Source organism: Tupaia chinensis, unplaced genomic scaffold, assembly GCF_000334495.1.
Source record: "Tupaia chinensis unplaced genomic scaffold, TupChi_1.0 Scaffold000478_3, whole genome shotgun sequence".
Classification (NCBI taxonomy): Eukaryota; Metazoa; Chordata; class Mammalia; order Scandentia; family Tupaiidae; genus Tupaia; species Tupaia belangeri.
Window position 1 is genome coordinate 8,229,848 of NW_006159990.1, and position 20,815 is coordinate 8,250,662.

At 41.5% G+C, this 20,815-nt stretch overlaps 1 protein-coding gene across 1 annotated transcript in view; it reads left to right on the forward strand.

Annotated features, from left to right (window-relative positions):
• MDN1 (midasin AAA ATPase 1) overlaps positions 1–20,815 on the forward strand; it is a 188,372-nt gene that overhangs the window by 16,978 nt on the left and 150,579 nt on the right. Inside the window, 6 exon segments of the mRNA XM_006156121.3 lie at positions 3,222–3,448; positions 13,115–13,339; positions 14,604–14,711; positions 14,792–14,984; positions 17,608–17,850; positions 18,090–18,221. Coding sequence (XP_006156183.1) covers positions 3,222–3,448; positions 13,115–13,339; positions 14,604–14,711; positions 14,792–14,984; positions 17,608–17,850; positions 18,090–18,221 — 1,128 coding nt within the window.

The following is a 20,815-nucleotide window of genomic DNA, read 5'->3' on the forward strand; positions in this document are numbered from 1 at the left end:
CAAACTAGAGAAATCACCCCCCGGGGGGGTGGGTCCACGCCGAAATCCCTTCTCCTCCATTCTCCTCTTGGGATCTTGGGTGCACATGCACCCAGCGTGAGTTTAAGCCACTGGGTCCGGGACTCGAACCGCGGTCGACGACATGGAAGTCCAGCGACATAGCCATTACGCTAACTGCTGGTCCTTGTCTCTGTCTCTTTCTGGCAAGCACACGTGCCTTATAGCAAAAACAAACAAACAAAAAAAACAACAAACCTCTCCCCCCAAAAAATGCAGGGTACCAGTAGGTGGTGTGGTGGTTAAGACGTTGGACTCCCATGTGGACGATTACAGTTTGAATCTTTTACCTGGCAACTTGAAACTTGTGCTGTGCACAAGTGCCTGTCGAACGTCCCAGGAGGTGAATGGAGGAGAAGGGATTGCAGTGTGGCCATCTCTTCTAGGGAGTAAACATCTTGCTTTCCCTCTCACTTTCTCTGTCTCTCTGACGCATGCATGTGCCCTATGGCAAAACCTTTAAAAATTTCAAAAAGAAAAGTAGGAATATGTGCCCCATTACCAGGAGAAAAGTTGGTCAATATAAACAGATCCAGGGGCCAGGCAGTGGCACAGTAATAAAGCATGATGCTCTGTGAGGCAAACTGACTTGGGAAGGTTCCTGGTTCAAGTCTAAGAACATCTGTGAGTATGTGCTTGCCTGTGAGCCAGGTTGAAGGGCAGAGTGGGTGGTATGACCCAGGGCTTGGGGGTGGATCGCACCATCAAGATAGTGACTAAGACAGCCAGATCCCATATAAGTGACTATGTGGTTTGAGTCCTGACTTTGATGACTTGAGAAACATACTGGGCACTTGTGAGTGCTTCCTCAAAATTCTGGTAGTGTGGCAAAATGGAGAGAGAATTGCAGCACTACCATTCCTCATTAAGGGGTGCTTTCTCTCTGTCTCTTTCTCCTTGTCTCTCTGTTCCTCTCTGGTGAGGACATGTGTCCTCTGGCCAAAAAAAATCCTGTTGCAGGTGTGTGTTTGTATGTGTGCATGTGCTGTTTCTCACTCATGAATCCAATAAATAAATAACTTAGGAAGAAAAAAACTCCAAAATAACAGAGATGTTCAAATTAGCCAAAAAAAAACCAAAAAAAACAAAAACTTTAAAAAAGTGATTTTATGTTCAGACAGTTGCAGGGAAACAAACATAATGAGAGAAATTTAAGCTAAGATAAAAGAAGTAAAACCTAAAAATACAATCTCTACAACGAACATTTTGGTGATTAGGCTTCATAAACGATGAGACAATTCAGAAGAAAAGATCACTGAACTGGAAGATGGGGCAATATTCTGACTGGAACAGAGATGAAAAATATAACCTAGAAGAATGCTTCAGTTAACTGTGGGACATTATCAGGTAGTCTATTGTGTGTGTAATTGGAATTGCAGGATAGGAGAGAAAAGAAAAATAATAATTCATAGTTCTGAGAAGCCGAGACTGACTATTAATCAGGAAAAACACAAAACGACTTCAAGCTGCATCATAATCAGGTTGCCAGAAACAAGTAATAAATGATTAAGATGTATAATAATGAAAATTAAGGGAATATAAAATGGATTAACAGTACAACAACTCAGTGAACCAGAAACTTATTTGTTGAAAAGACTGATCAAGGAAAAAAGGGAAAAACACTGATTACTCCTAGGTGTGAAAGAAGACCACTGTTAGAGATTCTAAAAATAAAAGATGAGTGAGTAATAGGAATGATTTTTTAAAAGATTTAATTAACTTTATTTTAATTTGACCAGAGAGGGACAGAATGAGTAAAAGGGAAAGTGAGAAGGCAAGCTGCCAGATCCAGGACTTGAACCATTGTTGGCCATGAGGGAGTCCAGTGTCTTTAACCACCACGTCACCTACCAGCCCCAATAGGAACAATTTTATGACAGTCCTTAGGTGAAAAAAGTGTTTGAAGAACACGAATCACCAAAGCTCACTCAAGAAATAGTACAAGCTAGGAATGGAATACATCTTTCTCAATCTAATGAAGTTTATCTTTAAAAACCTATAGTTAGGGAGGGGTGGAGAGTACTTGGTTAACACAGAAAATGCATATGAATAAGTAGAGTGGGTTACAGAATATTGTAGCACAGTGGGGTAGAGAATATTAGTGACAATTCAGTTTTTATTTCAAAATAACCAGAGTGAATCTTCTTTTAAAAGAGAGTTTTGCTAATAAGGAGCATACACTCACCAGAAAGGCAGAGAGAAAGAGAAAGTGAGAAATCACTTCCTCCCCGGAGGAATGGCCATACTGTAGTCATTTTTCTTCCATTCTCCTCTCGGGATTTTGGGCACACACAAACACACACATACCTTGCATAAGTTTTAAGCCACTGGGTCCAGGGCTCGACCTGTGTTTGACTATGTAGGAGTCCAGTGATGTAACCATTATGCCATCTATTAGTCCCACCAGAGTGAATTTTGAATGTGCACAATACAAAGTAATGTTAAATGTTAGAGGTGCTGGATATATTTCTTTGATTTGTTTATTATGCATTGCAACATACTTAGTCTGACATAAAGGGTTGTGCAGGTTTGTATACAACTATCATATGTAAATTACAAATTACAATAGCAATTTGAGACCTTTTACATACATTTCAGTTTTCCTATCTGTGCTGTGGACCTTCTGAGCCCATACATTGTAATTTTATAGTCATCCTGCATATCAATGTGACTGTCTACCATTGGGTCTGTTTTTGTTAGTCTAAAGCTTTATTAGGGATAACCTCATTAATTTTCAGTAATTAATTTCATTTCTGTCTTTTCCTCAAGAGAGCTGGTAGTTTTGCATACTAACTGTAGAATCCTGTTTTCCATTGGGAATAAAGGAGTTGGGAGAACAGTGGGATTTTGGATTCCCTGGAGAATGTTGAAATCTTGCAACATTACTTTTCAGGAAAGTGGGGTAGCATTTTACATGAACTCTAGGTACCCGCCCTTTTACCCTAAACCCCGGTGGACTGAGGCTTCTTTGTAACAGTCTTTACATTAAATTAGCTCTGAACTTCTGTTGAAAAAATTCCACCATGCTTGTATAAGAAAAACTCACTTAGGAAGGTTGGAAATGAGCTGTTTTGATTCTAAGCTAAGACTGTTCTCTGTTCTTTTCTAGCAGTGCAAATTGGTGTTCTTTACAGAACTATTTCTTTTTTTTGCCTTTCTCTCAGGTGTGGACACCTCAAGATCGCCAGTGTATTCTGAATATCTTAGCACAGTTGCTCCTGGATAAGGACTGTACGGTGCTGGTTGGTCGTCAACTGCGCCCTCTCCTTTTGGATTTGCTGGAAAGGAATGCTGAAGCCATTAATGCTGGAGGCCAAGTCAACCATGACCTACATGAACGGCTTTGTGTGTCGATGAGCAAGCTCATTGGTGGCCATCCTGATGTTCTCCCGTGAGCTGCAGTTTTACTCTTTGTCTTACTCCTTAAGTTGATAGACCCTGTTCTCTCCTGGGAAACAAAGAGTCTAAGCTGAGAAGAAGGGAAAAGGGAAATAGAGTGATTAGTAGTATTGTTTTATAAAACTAATCAAAGCAGGAGCTACTTCGCGATATGATAGTTAAGGTGACTGGATCCCACGTGGCCAATTGTGTGGTTTGAGTCCTCGACCTGTGGCATGAGAAGTGGCTAGGTATGCGATCAGCAGTTAGTGTGATGGCTATGTCACTGAACTCCCGTGCATTCGACTGCGGTTCAAGTCTCGGACCCGGTGACTTAAACTCACGCTGGGCATGTGTGCATGCGTGCCCAAGATCCTGAGAGGAGAATGGAGAAGGGATTGTGGCATGGCCATCCCCCCTAGTGATTTCTCGTTTTCTGTCTCTCTGTCTCTCTCGATAGCGTATATGCCCTATAGCAAAAACCTCTCAAAAAAAAACAAAAGAAACCCAAAAAGCAGCCAGGTATATGAGCATGCATGCCCAAAATTGCAAACGGAGGCAGAAGTGGAGGAGAAGGGTTTGTGGTGTGATCATGCCCCATGGAGGTGCTTACTTCTTTTCCCTCTGTCTCTGGTGAGTGCCTGTGCCTTCTGGCAAATTAAAAGAAGAAAAGTAACCACAGTAGGTTCTATATATTCAGCTCAGTTCAATGAGTGTTTACCAGGTTTCTTGTAGATTTCGGCCACCATGACTGTCTGGAAAAATGGCTGGATATCTTCACAGCTGTCTGAAGAATTATATCATCTGTCAGATGTGCATATGAGGCAGATTTAACCAAGTATTAACTGAAGTCTCTTGTAGCATCTATCACACATGCTGCCCCTCTTACATGGATGCATTTTCTTTCTGTGGGAGCAGTTGAAGAAGTGGATTAGAAGAGCTATAGCATTCCTTCTATCTTTTTTTTTTTTTTTTTTTGGAGAGGTATTTGGTATAGGGCACGTGCGCTCGCCAGAAAGAGACAGAAAGCAAGAAATCCCCCTTCAGGGGGGATGGACATATCGCAATCCCTTCTCCCGCATTCTCCTCTTCGGGATCTTGGGCACGCATGCACACACACCCGGTGTGAGTTTAAGCCGCCAGGTCTGGAACTCGAACCAAACCTTGGTCGACTACATGGGAGTCCAGCGACATAACCATTACGCTCACTGCTGGTCCTAGCTTCTATCTTTTTTATTTTAGGTTATTACTGCTTAGACAATGAATTTTTGTTTAGATTTACTCACTTATTTCTTTCCCCATCATTTTCTTACATCTAATCTTCCATTTTTTATTAAACATCTTTTTCTTTCTTTTTTTCTTTCTTTCTTTCTTTTTTTTTTTTTTAAATTGTGAGAGGGTGGGGGTAGGGAGAGGAAAAAGCACTCCTCAGTGGGACATGGTCATTCTGCAGGTCCCTTATCCCTTTACCATTTCTTCATCCCATTAGGATTTTGGACATGCATGCACATGTGCCTGGTGTGTTTTTCAAGGCACCAGGACCAGGATTGGAACCATGTGGGATCTGGCTCCCTTAACCACTGTGCTACAGGGCTATTCCTCTCTTTTGGTTAGAGATTTATTCCATTTATATTTAAAGTAATTATGGATGTGAGGGGATGTACTATTTTCATTTTGTTAATTGTTTTCTATATATCTTGAAGCTTTATGTCTTTCCTGTTTTACTGCCTTTGTTTTGTTAATTTTTTTGAGTGACAATCCTTTTAGTCCCTTCTCAGTTTTTTAATGTGTATGTACAGGAAGACTAAAAAGATTGTGAAGGGCCAGCCTTATATTGCAGTGGTTAAATGCTGCACACTGGAAGCTGGATCTCATATGGTCTACCATGGTTTAAATCTCAGCAGTGGTGGCATGAACGACATGCCAGGCACGTGTGTGTGTGTGTGTGTGCGCGCGCACATGTGCCTGATGGGGAGTCAGGAGGTGACATGATGGTTAAGGCTCTGGACTCCCACATAGATGACCATGATTTGAGTCCCAGACCTGGCGGTGTGACGGTCATACCGGGTGCAGTTTGTGTATGTGTCCAAAGTCCAGGTAGGAGAATAGAGACGAGATGATGGCACGGCCATTAACATGGGGAGTGATTTCTCACTTTCCCTCACCCTGTCTCTTTCTCTCTGGTGAGTGCACACCCCTCCTGGCAAAAACCTTTTTAAAAAAAAATCAAAATAAACTGGAATTTATTGATAAAAATAAAAAATAAAAACTTGGGAACCAGCAGTTAGTGTAATGGCTATGTCGCTGACTCCCACATAGTCGAATGCGGTTCGCGTCCCGGACCCAGTGCCTTAAAACTCACGCCGGGCGCGTGTGCGTGCGTGCCCAAGATCCCGAGAGTAGAATGGAAAAGGGATTGCGGCGTGACCATCCCCCCTGGTGGGGGATTTCTCGCTTTCTATCTCTATGTTTCTCTCTGTCTGGCAAACGCACGTGCCCTATAGTGAAAAATAAAATAAAAAAATAAAAACTTTATCAAAATAAGCTTCATCAAATTCAAGACTTTTTGCTTGTTTGTTTAAGAGAGATTTTTGCTATAGAGTGTGTGTACTCGTTGGAGAGACAGACAGAAAGTGAGAAATCACAGCCTCTTTGGGAATGGCCATGCTGCAATCCCGTCTCATCCATGCTCCTCTTGGGATCTTGGGCATGTACGCACACGCACCCGGTATGAGTTTTAAGTCACCAGATCCAGGATTGGAACTATAGTCCACTATGTGCGAGTCCAGCGATGTAATTTAACTTTATTTATTCATTTGTTTATTTCAATTTTGACCAGAGAGGAACAGAGGGAGAGAGAGAGAGAAAGAAAGCAAGAAAGCAAGCTGCCAGGTTCGAGATTCGAACCACGGTCAGCCATGTGGGAATCCAGTGCCTTTAACCACCATGCCTCCTGCTGGCCCCAATTTGCTGGTTCTTTTTTTTTTTTTTTGGAGAGGGTTTTTGCTATAGGGCATGTGTGCTCGCCAGACAGACAGAGAGAGACATAGAGACAGAAAGCAAGAAATCACCCACCGGGGGGATGGTCACTCTGCAATCCCTTCTCCATTCTCCTCTCGGGATCTTGGGCACACACGCACACGTGCCCGGCGTGAGTTTTAAGCCACCAGGTCCGGGTCGCGAACCACAGTCGACTACATGGGAGTCCAGTGACATAACCATTACACTAACTGCTAATTTGCTGGTTCCTCAAGACGCTTTTGCAGCGATTATACCAGCCATTTAGTCCATCCCTAAAGAACTTAGTGTCTTGGGAATATAGCTATGTCAATACATTCTTTTTTACTTCATTAACTGAAGAAAAATGGGTGTCTTTTATTAAGAGTTTTTTAAGACTAGGACACAGAATAAAAAGTAAAATCAGGATTGTAAGGTAGATGTCTAGTGATTTACCGTTCAAACTCTTGCAAAATTGCACTTGTTTGATGAAAGGAATGATTAGGTGCAGAGTTGTGTGGGATACTCCTAGTGAAGCTTTCGTGGTATTGGCTATTGTTTCTGCTGTAATCGTTGGTCCCATTTAAGGCACGAGGAATTTTTTTCATTGGGGTTGGTATCTGTGGTGTGCTGTTGCAGGCATTATCTTCAGTATCATTTCATCTCTTAAAATAAGTTACTCGTTTTCTTTTTTTAGTTTTTCCTGTAGGGCAGAATGTTAGAGATCCCACAGGGGGGGATGGCCATGAGTAATTCTCCTCCTCCCGTCTCATGTCTGGTATGATTTTCAAGCTACCAGGTCTGAAACTTCAATCATGTAGCCAGCTATTTGGAATCTAGCACTTTTACCTTCATGCCGTCTGATGGTCCATTATGTATTTTAATTTTATTTATTCATTCATTTATTTTAATTTGACCACAGAGAGGCGGGGGTGGGGAGTGAGAGAGCAAGCCCCGAAGTCTGAAACTCAAACATGGTCACCATGTGGGAGTGTCTAGCACCTTAAATACCATGCCACCTACTGACCTCCAAGTTAGTCATTTTTAAACTACTAATTTCTTTGGGGCATTAGTCTCATAAATTTTGTGAAGCATCAGTGATTTCACTAGTTATCCACTCAAGCTTCACTATAAATTTGTTGTTTGTTCTTTGTTTTAAAATTTTAATTTAATTGGGACTGACAGGTAGTATGATGGTTAATGGTGCCTGACTCCCACATGAGCGATCATGGTTTGAGTGCTGGACCTGGGGACTTGCTTTATCACTTTCTCTCTCTCTCTCCCCCTCTCACTGTGCCCCCTCTCTGGTCAAATTAAAATAAATAAAGTTAAATAAAATAATTCTTAAATTTTTTTTTTAAATTTAAAGAATCATTTAATTTTATTTATTATTGTTATTTAAAATTTCCTATAGGGCAAATACACTCACTAGAAAGAGAGAGAGAGAAAGTGAGAAAGCAAGCGGCCAAGTATGAGACTTGAACTGTGGTCTGCCATGTGAAAGTCTAGTGCCCTAACTGTTATGCTGCCTGCTGACTCTTTTTTTTTTTTTGAGAGGTTTTTCGCTATAGGGCGCGTGCACTTGCCAGACAGACAAAGAGAGACATAGAGACAGAAAGCTAGAAATCACTCCCCTGGGGGATGGTCACACCGCAATCCCTTCTCCTCCATTCTCCTCTTGGGATCTTGGGCATGCACACACATGCGCCCGGCGTGAGTTCTAAGCCACCGGGTCCGGGATGTGAACCGCGGTCGACTATGTGGGAGTCCAGCGACATAGCCATTACGCTAACTGCTGGTTCCCCTGCCTGCTGACTCTTTAAAAAAATTTTTTTAAGGTTTTTCCCATAGGGCACATGTGCTTTCTAGAGAGAGTGAAAGCGATAGAGAGGCACTAAGATGGAAAGTGAGAAATCACCCCCCAGGGGAGATGGCCACCTGTAATCCCTCTCATGCATTCTTCTCCTGGAATTTTTGGCACATATACATATGTGCCTGGCATGATTTTCAAGCCACTAGGGCTTGTACTTGAACCGGTGATTGTTTATGTGGAATTCCAGTGCCTTAACCACCATGCCATCTTCTGGACCTATGATGTTTGTTCTTGCTTCAATTTTAGCAGAATTTTTGCTCTTCTGGTGGAGGTTTTTTTTTTTGTTTTTTTTTTTTTTCACTTTTCCCAAATGTTGAAGGGCTTTTGAGAGAGAGGTATGAGGGACAGAGGGAGGAAGGAAAGAGAGGGAAACATCTTTCAACAGGGTGGATCCTGCTATAATCCTTTGTGCTCTAATTCTTTTTTCTGTCAGGATTCTTGCATGCATGCATGTGCCTGGTCTGTGTGTGTGTGTGTGAGAGAGAGAGAGAGAGAGAATGAATGTGTTTTAATTTTGTCACAGGTGCTTGCTGGAAAGAGAACTAGGGGAGGAGGAGGAAGAAGAAAGCACCCCAACCTCCCCATGGGGCCTATATAGTCATACTATGATTATGTCTCCGTTCTTCCCTCTTTTGTGTATTTTTGGGCATGCACAACACATTCTTGGCATATTTCTTAAGCTGCTGGATTTAGGACTTGGACCACGCCATCGGCCATGTGGGATCCAGTTCCCTTAACCACCAAACATGGACTGGCCCAAAATTCCTAATTGCACTGTGGGTTTTTTTTTTTTTTTTTTTTTTTTTTAATTTGCTTGCATGCACTTGTGCAAGCTAGAGAGAGAGAGAGAGAGAGAGAGAGAATGAGAAAATACCCTCTGTGGAGGATGGTCTTGTCATATTCCTTTTGGGTTTTGGGCCCACACATACATGTGTCCGACATGTTTTTCTCATCACCAGGTCTGGGACTTGAACCTCTCAGTTGGCTGTGTGCGATTTAGCCATCTTAATCACCACATGGCCATCTGGCCCAGATTCATAGGTTTTCAAAAAATATTTGGTCATTTAAATTTTATGTAATAATTAAAATTTAATTTTTACAGCAAAATTACATTAATGTTATTTAATATAATTGTCCATATATTTTACCTTTATTGAAGAACTCTTATGTTTTCACGTTTCTTTATGTTACTGTCTGGCATCTTTCCTTTCACCTTGAAGGGCTTCCTTTGGCATGTGTTAAAGAGCAAGTGCAGTGCTAATGTACTCCCTCAGCTTTTACCTGGGAAAGTCAGTTTTTCCTTCATTTTAGAAGGACAGTATTGCTGGATATGTTAATCTTGTTTGAAAGTTTCTTCTTTTAGCAATTTGACTGTATCATCCAACTTCCTTTTGGAACACCAGGTATCTACTGAAAAATATACACAAAAACTTAAGCAAGTTTTTTGAATGTGATGAATAGTTTTGGTGCTTTCAAGATTTTTCTCTCTCTCTCTTTTTCTAGCTTTTGAAAATCTCTTTCAGTGTTTCTAGGTTTACTGTGGTTGGATTTTTTTTTTTTTTTTTTACGAATTGCTTAGTTAACTTAATTTTTTTGTTATTATTTTTTAATTTGCTATGGGGCACATGTGCTCACCAGAGACACAGAAAGTGAGAATGCAAGCCACCAGGTCTGCGACATGAACTGTGGTTGGCGACATGGAAATCCAGAGCTCTAATCAACAAGCCACCTGCTGGCCCTTGGAATTTTTTTCTAACCTATTCCATGAGTGAGAGACTGTGAGAGATACAGACAGAGAGATAGCACCATCAACAGAATCTTGCTGCTGTGATCCACCTTTCGTGTCAGCCAGCCCTGGATCAAGGGAAAGCCTATGCCTTGTGTACTCTGGGAGGTTTGGGGGCACTGTCCTGGGACTTCTATGTGGATCAGCCTTACAAAGCATCACAGTTTACCTCTGTACTATCAGCCCCTCTGTCAGTAACTCTTTGAACTTGAATGTGTACATCCACTTCTTAGATTTGAGAAATTTTTGGCCATTATTATTATTTTTTCCCTTAAAATTTGTTTTGTTTTGTTTGATTTATTTCTTATATGAGTGAAAGAGACAAAGTGGGGAAAGAGGGAGAGTGCCCATGCACCCAGTAGTATCTTTTTTTAAAAAATTATTTTATTTAACTTTATTTATTCATTTATTTATTTTATTTTGACCAGAGATGAATAGAGTGAGAGAGAGAGTGAGAGAGAAATTGAGAAAGCAAGCTGCCAGGTCCAGGACTTGAACTACAGTCAATCATGTGGGAGTCCAGCACCCTTAACCACTATGCCACCTGCCGGCCCTACACCCAGTAGTATCTTGACACTGCAATCCACCCTCAGATTCAGCCAGCCCTGGATTGTGGACACACACTTGCTTAGCATTCTTTTATTTATTTATTTTTTTTTGAGAAGTTTTCGCTATAGGGCGCGTGCACTCGCCAGACAGAGAGAGACATAGAGACAGAAAGCGAGAAATCACCCCCCAGGGAGGATGGTCACACCGCAATCCCTTCTCCTCCATTCTCCTCTCGGGATCTTGGGCACTCACGCACACGCACCTGGCGTGACTTTTTAGCCACCGGGTCCGGGACGCGAACCGCAGTCAACTACATGGGAGTCCAGTGACATAGCCAGTACGCTAACTGCTGGTTCCCAACACTTGCTTAGCATTCCGAGGGAGGTCTGTAAGCACAGAAGTGGACTGTTCCCATGTGGATCAGCCTCTGAGAGTTTCTGCATTTGGCCATTATTTCTTCCAATAGGCTCTCTGTTCCTTTGTCTAAATGTCTCTGAGATTCTTTTAATGTATATTGGTTCTCTTGATAGTGTCCCATAGGCCCTTAGACTCATGTTCCTTTCCTTCCCTCCCTCCATCCCTCCCTTTCTTCCTTCCTTTCTTTTTTTTAAATTCCTTTTACTTAATTTTAGATGAATGGTCTTCAGGTTCACCAGTTCTTCTGCCTGATCATCTAATGATATATTTTATTTTTAATTTAAAAACGTTGTTTTTTAGTTTTGCTAAGGGTGTGTATGTTTGCTGGAGAGAGAGAAAGCACCCCCCCAGAAGGGATGGCCATGCCACAAGCTCTTCTCTTCTTGGGATTTTGAGCATGTATGCATACATACCTGGCTTGTTTTTCAAGCTTAGTGTGTTTTCTTACTATTTGCTTGATTTCATGTAGGTGTTTATGACTTTAGCTTGTTGAACTTTTTTTTTTTAAGGTTTTGTCATAGGGTGCCTGCTCTCATCATAGAGAGACAAAGAGACAGTGAGAAATCACTTCCCCAGGGGAGATGGCCACACCACAATTACTTCTCCATACTCCTCCTGGGATTTTGGGCCTGCACACTCATGCACCTGGTATGAGTTTCAAGTCCAGGACTTGAACTGTAGTTAGCCATATGGGAGTACAATGTCTTAACCACCATACCACCTGCTGGCCCAACTCATTAAAACATCCTTATTACAGTTATTTTAAATATTTTGTCATGCAGTTCATATATTTGCATTTCTGTAGGGTTAGTTTCTAGAGTTTTATTTTTTCCCATTAATTAGGCTGTGTTTCCCTTCTTTGTTTTCCTTGTGATTTTTTTTTTTTAAGAGAGCTTTTTGCTATGGGGTGTGTGCACTAGTTAGAGAGACACAGAAAGCAAGAAATCACACCCTAGGGGGATGGCTGCACTGCAATCCCGTTCCCTCCACTCTTCCTCTTGGGATTTTGGGCACACATGCATATATGTGCCCGGCATGAGTTTCAAGCTGCAGGGTCCAGGACTTGAACCGCAGTTGGCTGTGTGTGATTCCGGCAACATAACAATTTCACCCTCTGCTGGTCCCCACCTTGTTTTTTTTTGCTGTTAATGAGCATTTGATAAAACCACATCTCCTGGTCTTTATAGACTAGCTTCATCCAGGGGAACAATTCAACAGATCAGTCCAGTTAGAGATTTTTCAGACCACTCAAACCTTTTTTGAGTTTATTAATAAAGAAGCTTGAAAAAATTATTTTGCACCATTGTGTCTCGTATCTTTCACAGAGGAATATAATTTTGTGGCAAACGGACATACAGTGAAGCCCCATCTTGTGTACCATGCCCTCTGTCTGATCTGATTCCTGCTTTCCTCTTCTTTATTTTCTGCCACTTGATTTCATCACGTGCTGCTTGTGTTGCTTCTGCACGCCAGGTTTTTTTCTGTATGCTCGCTCATTGAACTTTTTATTCATCTTCCTGTAATTTCCTTTTTTATTCATCGTCTGATGGGGATCTCTTCTTCATCCCAAGCATGCTAAACATCTCTTCTTGACTCCCCCAGGTTCAGTTGAATGTTTCTTCTTTGTGTCTCCTATTGTTTATGTATAAGTGGCTGTCTTCCTTTCTAGATAAATAAGCTCCTTAAGAAAAGTACCTCCTTAGTTTTGAATCTTCATTTATTAGCAGGGGGTCTGGCTATTAAGTAAATATTTTTGGGAATGAATATATGTTCAGTTGTAAGCACTTGTGATAAACACCTCTGCTTTTGAGAGTAATCACTTTGTAATTTTGTATCCTCTTAATCAGGCATCTTATGCTCTGGTACTGTTTCCTGAACTCGATCTTATTCAAGATGTAATATTAGGGTGAGATGGATTAGACATTCATCTCCTAGTGTTCTCAGACCCTTTGAGTTTTCAGAACCCTCTGACCCTTGTGGTCCTGGGTCAGAGTAGAGGTGTGCACTTCAGTATTCTGTGAACTAACAGCATACTCTAACTCTTGTTCTTCCTTAAGGTTTGCCCTGGCATATTTCAAGAACGCTTCCCCAGTCTTTCAGAGGCTCTTCTTAGAAAGCTCAGATGCTAATCCCGTTCGCTATGGGCGCAGGAGGATGAAGCTCCGGGACCTAATGGAAGCAGCATACAAGTTTCTGGAGCACGAGCAGTCTGTGTTCCGGGAGCTCTGGGACTGGAGTGTGTGTGTGCCTCTCCTAAGAAGCCATGACACCTTGGTCCGCTGGTATGTAATCTCTTAAACTCTTCTTATGCTTCTAATGTGGAGATGGTAGAAGGGGTGTGTCATATGTGTGAGGAGAATGAAATTGCTTTAAACGCTTGTAGCGTTTGGGTTTTTAATTCTCTTTCCTTAATCATTTGTCACTTCAGGGGAAAAATGTGATATTATAATGGCATTCCACCTGTTTCCTGTTCCATTGAGTGAACTGATTATACTTGATTTGTATTTTATACTCTTATGTATATGTTGTAGTAGTTCTTTTTAAAAAATTGTCAGAGTGTGTGCATGTTCACTGAAGAGAGAGAGGGGGAGAAAGCACCCCCAGTGGGGTATGGTCATGCCACAATGCCTTTTCCTTTATTTCTTCATCCTGTTGAGAGTATAAATATATATATATATGAAAACAATGCAAACAATTATTGAGCTTCATCTTCTGGACAAGAATGCCAAGTCAGTCTCTCTTCATAAAAAGCAATTGCAATTTGCTTCCGTTGCCAGTACCAAGTCTGCCTCATCTGAATCTTCCCATCTCATGAGAAGCATCCACTCTCCCTGCTGTCTGTGGCACCAATTATCCATTCAGGATCAAGACCTCTGACAAGGCCTCTTGGTTTATCAGCAGCATCTTTTTTCTTCTTTGATTTGCTATCATCAGATTCACTGTCAGATAAAGATTTTCTCTTTGTACCATCTTTTTCTTTACCAGCTTTTTGAGAATTAAAAAATGCTTCAATTAAGTCTAGATGATCTAAATTTTCTTCTGGTTCCCAAGTATTGTCAGCATCTGTAAATCCCTCCCACTTCAGGAAATATTCCACCTTCCCATTCACTACGCGTCGGTCCAGTACTTTTTCCACCACAAATTCTTCAGGCTCCGCCTCTTCAACTTTTTTACTCTTTCCATTCTGTTTCTTACCCATTTTTTACATTCGTGGGTGGCGCCCAGTGGGAAGGGAGAGGAGAAGGGCAAGGATGGTCCTGGGAGTCTTCTTGGTGGAGGCTGCTTGGTCTTGCAGCAGGAGTGGCTGGCACCAAAGCAGGACTCCCCCTGCTGTGTTTTTTAAGTCACTGGGCTCAGGGCTTGAAGCACGATCAGCCACGCAGGATCCAGCTCCTTTAATGAGAGGTTATTGGTCTGCCCCCGCCCCCCAGTGTTGTGGTAATTCTTTAATCTTTCTTGTTCTTGTGTTTAGTTGACTAGTACATTTTCTTTATTTTTTATAATTAACTATAGATCAGTAAACTTACATACTTTCTTTTTCTGCAGGTACACAGCCAATTGTCTTGCTTTGGTCACCTGTATGAATGAAGAGCACAAGTTATCATTCCTTAAGAAGATTTTTAATAATGATGAGCTGATCCACTTCAGGTTGAGGTAAACCTGAACCTTCTTAAAGGTCTTGCTGTGGCTTTTCTGTGTAGCGAAGTAATTGATAAGCCTCTCTTTTCTCTCAGGTTGTTAGAAGAGGCCCAGTTGCAGGACTTGGAGAAGGCCTTGGTTTTAGCCAATCCAGAAGTCTCCCTTTGGCGTAAGGAGAAGGAGCTGCACTACTTACAGGGACACCTTGTTTCAACTGACCTCTCCTCCAGGGTGACAGCTGTCTGTGGTATGGTGCTGCCTGGGCAGCCACCAGCCCCTGGAGAGCAGGTATGTTGGCATCAGTAGTGGGTGTGAATGAGCTCTTTCTTTGGCTGAGCTCTGTGTGCTAGGGCTGAGCCAGGTGGAACTTGCTAAATTGGTATTCCATTTTACTGTTGTTCAGGGATTCACTTTGGTCCCCCTTTGCTGATAATTCCTTTGTTCCCATTTAATATGGATTAGTAACTGTGGTGTCTTTAACTTGAGCTAAGCTCTTCCGCTTGCTATTACAGCTGTGTGCAGTTAGGTAGTGCATCTTGTGATTCCCATATTAATGTAATACTGGGTCGTTGGAAAAGTCATGATGAATTTTTGCATGGAAAAACAGAAAGATATATCATGACTGTTCTGATGACCCATTACAAAGAGAATAACTTGTCTAGAGATCCTTGGACTGCTCTGTGGCAAAGACGGGTAAGCCTAGAGAAAACTCCCAATAACCTCTTTTCTTCTAGCAAATTCTCATTGCCTATTGTAAGGGATGCCAGTATCTGTAGTCGATTTCCTCCCTGCTTTATGAAACAACTTTTCCAAATATGTGGCTTCGTGTCACATCTGAACTGGACAGATCATAAATCTGGAACTGTTGGGAACCAGGCAGTTTTTCCCCTGCCCCCCCCCCCACAGTTTTCTTTTTGACTAATGGTCTGATTTACCCACTTTTCTTCTTGGAATCCTGGGTCATTTCTTGAATCATCAGTTTGGCTTCGAGTAGTAGCATTAAAATGTTTTTAAAATTTAAAATATAATACACATATAGGAAAGTGTAATGTCATAGGTGATTAATGTATCTGTATAGCCAGCACCAAGAAACCAGAAAGCCCTTTATGTTCATTCTAATCACTAAGACCCACACCTCTCAACTCCTACCCTTTCCCTCCATCTCCATTCCATCTGGTAGCCCCTATCCTAACAGATTATGTTTGGACATTGGATTGTAACCAGGGGAGGTTTCTTTTGGGGATGGACTTCCTTTGGAACAGCCACTGGGCAGAAGTGAATGATGCTGTGGTTCAGCCTGTCTGCCACATTTGCTGAGAATGACCAGCCTTCGGAAAAGATTGAGAGCTTCCAGCCTCACATTTCTTATTTTGTCCTTGCATAGCTTTAGGGGACTAACCATGCTTGAGAAGTACTACCCCTTGAAAATTAGTAATCATCACACTTTTCCAAGAGATCTTTTCCCCCTGTGTGTATTGGATGCAATATTATTAAGAACTTTTATTTTTTTTAAAAAAAGATTTTTGCTATAGGGTGTGTGCATTTGCCAGAGAAACAGAGACAGAAAGCGAGAAATTACTGCCTGCCAGGGGAAATGGCCACACCATAATTCCTTCTCCTCCAGTCTCCTCTCAGAATTTTGGGCACGCATGCATATGAGCCCAGCATGAGTTTTGAGCCACTGGATCTGGGACTCTGTGGTCCACTTAGTGGGAGTCTAGCGACGTAACCATTATACCATCTGCTAGTCCCTATTTAAAAACTTTTTAATCATGGTAACATACATAATAGTAGCTGTAATAACATTTTTAAGTGTACACTTTGATGTTGTTAAGTATGTTTGCATTGCTGTACAGTTCTCCAGAATTGTTTCAAATTACAAACTGAAATTTTATATCCTTTAAATATAGGGAGTGCATTATTATTACTATTTTACACATTTTATTGTGGAAAATATCAAATATTTTCCAAAGTAAAAGGAATGTGTGATGAATCCCCATGGAATTAACGTTTAGCTTCAATAATCATCAATTCATGATCAATAATGTTTCATTTGTATTTCTGCACAGTTTTCCACATTATATTATTTTGAAAGAAATCTCAGGTATTATATCATTTTATATCTACATATTTCAATATGTATCTCTGGGACAGCCCTGTAGCACCTCTAACTACATTGAGAGGCTGTATCCCACATGGTCAGCTGTCATTTGAGTCCTAATACCAGTGGCTTGAAAAACACATTGACTGTGCTTGTATGGATTCCCCAAACCCTGATGGGATGGAGAAATAGGAGAAATAGGATTGAGGCATGGCCATACCCCATTCATTTGGGGGTGCTTTCTCTCTAGTGAGAACATATGACCTCTGGCAATAAAAAGGGATAAAGATTTGATATATATTTCTTAAAAAAAAAAAAAAAAGACTTATTAGAAAACTATAACAGTGTATTATTCCTGGACAAAATTTAACAAGTTTATAATATAAAATATTTTTTCAGTTTCCATATTTCCTCAATTGTCTCATTAATGTGTGCATTCTTGAAATTAGATGTGAAATCCTATTATACAGAAAAAGGAAGAAAACAAAAATCCAACAGTGATAGATGAAGCTTGCTTCTTACCCCGTGCGCATCTACATTTTTTTCCTTCTTAGATTTTTGGGAAACTTTTCCTTAAATTTGTTAAATTCTGCTTCCCTTCTTCCCTGCCTAGTCCCCCAAAATAAAAAAGAAAAAGGAAAGGAAAGGAAAATCACATTGTTAACCTTGCATGACATACCCATGGTAATACTAATTTCTTGGCAGAGGCTTATGCGAGGTCAATGGAAGCACTGCTGTAGACGTTAACTAGTGTCCTTTGAGGTAAGGACTCTTCCTGACATGTCTTTTCTTTATCACTTGCCTCCTTAGGCTGCTGGTAGGATTTCTTCACGTGAACAGGAGCTGGCCCTTAGGTCTTATGTGCTGGTTCAGTCTGTCTGCAAAAATTTGCAGACACTGGCTATGGCAGTGGCTTCTCAGAATGCTGTGTTGTTGGAAGGACCAATAGGATGTGGCAAAACTTCCTTAATTGAGTATTTAGCTACAATGACTGGTAGAAGGAAGCCTCCTCAGCTTCTCAAAGTCCAGCTTGGAGATCAGACTGACAGTAAGGTAATTATGAAATGGCATGTTTTGCAGAGTTGGCATACTTGTGAATATTTGCATTTAAGTACTGTTTTTGTTAATAGAATATAGGTATAGTTACTGATTTTACTCATAACTGTTGGGGCCAAGCTTTATAAATTTCAAGCACCTACTTATATCTCTGTAGAAGGTTAGTGGAATTAAAGGATGTAGCATTAGCACCTTAAGTGTGCGGTTTCAGTAATTATTTTATCTTTTTTCTGTAGATGCTGTTGGGGATGTATCGCTGCACAGATGTCCCTGGAGAGTTTGTGTGGCAACCCGGCACTCTGACACAGGCAGCCTCAAAGGGCCACTGGATCCTTCTAGAGGATATTGACTATGCCCCCTTAGATGTAGTATGTTGACTCACTAAATCATTTCCTCCTTACATCTTTCCTGTCTTTAAAGAACATTTTGTTAACAGTGATTCTGAGGTTAAAAAGGTACTGGTTGGGGGCACTGGATTCCCTTTTGGCTGACCGTGGTTCAAGTCCCAGAGTGGGCGGCTTGGAGATTATGCTGGGTGCATGCGTATGTGCTCAGTGTCCTGGGAGAAGAGTGGAGGAGAGGAGTTGTGGCATGGCCATCCCCTGTAGGGGTGATTTCTCACTTTCCTTCTCACTGTCTCTCTATATGTCTCTGGTGGAGGTGCATGCCCTATGGCAAAAACCTTTAAAAGAAAAAAGGTGTTTAAGTGTTTAAATAGATGGATGTGTTTTTGGAAGCTCATTCATGGTTACTTAACTTGATCTGATTTATGGACTTGGATTATGTGACTGGTCTCTTATTTGAGAGAAAGTCTATACAATTTTGCTTATGTTGTTTTCTGTATTAGTTGAATATGTGACCAATTTCACAGTTTTTATTCTTTTCTTTTAGTTTTGCTGTAGGGCATGTGCCACTCACAAGAGGGGTGGGGAGTGAGAATCAACACCTGTGGGGGATGGCCATACTGCAGTTCCTTTTCCCTTCTCTGGGGACTTTTGACATGCATACACAAATGCAGTGTGTGTGTCACCGGGTTGGAGACTCAAACCGGGAAATTGGCCATGTGGGATCCAGCTGTCTTAATCTCCAGGCCATCTTCCCACCCATAGTTTTGTTCTTTGATTGGTGATATGACCAGTTTCACCTTTACAAGAACAGGCCTAGTAGGAAACATCTATTTTTTTATAATAATTATTTAATTTTATTTTTTATTATTATTTTAATTTGGTATAGGGCATGTGCACAGAGAGAGGGAGGGAGGAGGGAGAAAGAAGTGAGAAAGTAAGCTGCTAGGTCTGGGGCTTCACCTACGGTTGGCCATGTGGGAGTCCAGCAATACCATGCCACCTCTTTATGTTAAATACGTTAAATGTATGTTGAGGGAAAAAATAAATTTAATCAAAACACACACACACACACACACACACACACACACACTCATACACTCACACTCACTGCTTTTCTCACTTTGCTCTTTTTCAAATTTCCCCTGTAAACTCACAATTCTTGGGTCCTTATGTCTAGTCTATACTTATAACAAAACTCTAGTTGGATGTCTCATAGCCACTGCAGTATCAAGGTGTCCAAATTGATACCCATCTTCCCTTTTTCTGCCCCCCAGTTGCCAAAGCAGAACCAGATGCCTCTTCTACGCTTGTATTCAGTCAGTCTCCATATGCTAACTGCTTTTTCTTTGCTTATTCTTTTCTTTCCCACTGCCATAGCTCTGGGTTTCTTAATTTATCTACCTGTATATGGCTTCTTCCTTCCAGGCTACCTTTGCTGGGATTTGGGACACTGATTCACAAGCGCCTGGCGTGTATCTCAAGCTGTTGGGGCCAGACTTGAACCTCGATTAACCATGCAGGATCTGGCTCCCTTAACTACTACTAGCCCATAGGGCTGGCTCTTTATATGCTTTTTTTTTTTTTTTCTTGAAAGGTTTTTGCCATCTGGTGTGTGGACTCATTGGTCAGAGACAGAGAGCAACAGGGAAAGTGAGATGGCCACATTGCAGTCCTTTCTCCATTCTCCTTTTGGGACTTTGGGCATGCATTTCCAAAGTGTCCTGCATGAGCTTTAAGCTGCCACATCCAGGACTTGAATCATGTTCGGCCATGTGGCAGTCTGGAACCTTAACCATCACACCACCTGTTGGCCCCATGTGCACATTCTACCCCAACCATAACAGAATCCACTAATAGCCTGCAGTCAGTCATATGTTTGTATGCACTTGCGTACTTTTGTCTGGAGAGTATGTGCTACTTGTCTTGACTAATTCCTGCTCATACTTCCAAAGTTAGCAAATGTATTACCTCTGGAGAACTTCACTGTCTTTCTTCTGAATTACTTTCTGATTCAGAGCTCCTTTCTTTTCTTTTCTTTCTTTTTTTTTTTTGAGAGGTTTCCGCGTGCACTTGCCACAAAGATAAAGAGAAATAGAAAGTGAGAAATCACCCCCCTAGGAGGGATGGCCACACCGCAATCCCTTCTCCTCCATTCTCCACTTGGGACCTGGGGCACATGTGCACACGCACCCGACGTGAGTTTAAGCCTCTCTGTCCGGGACTCAAACCATGGTCGGCCACATGGGAGTCCAGCAACGTAGCCATTACGCTAACTGCTGGTCCCCAAAGCTCCTTTTTATTTTCACATGTGACTTTATATACCTTTGGGATCACACTGTTCATGGTGTGTAGTGGTTTACATGTATGTCATCCCCATCAGAATCAAGGCTTTCGTGCCATAGTCCTGCCGTATCCTTAGTAGTGTCTTTCTTGGTTCTTGGCCACAGTAGACAGGCAGTGGATTAGAGTTAGTAAATTGTATGCAGGGGTGGAGGTGGCTCACATGTTCGCACCTGCATTTTGAGTCCTGTTGGCCTGTGAGAACTAGAGTTTTTGCTAATGGTGGCTCATCATTTGGAGAGAGGATTGTTTTGTTTTTGTTACTTCTGTCTTAA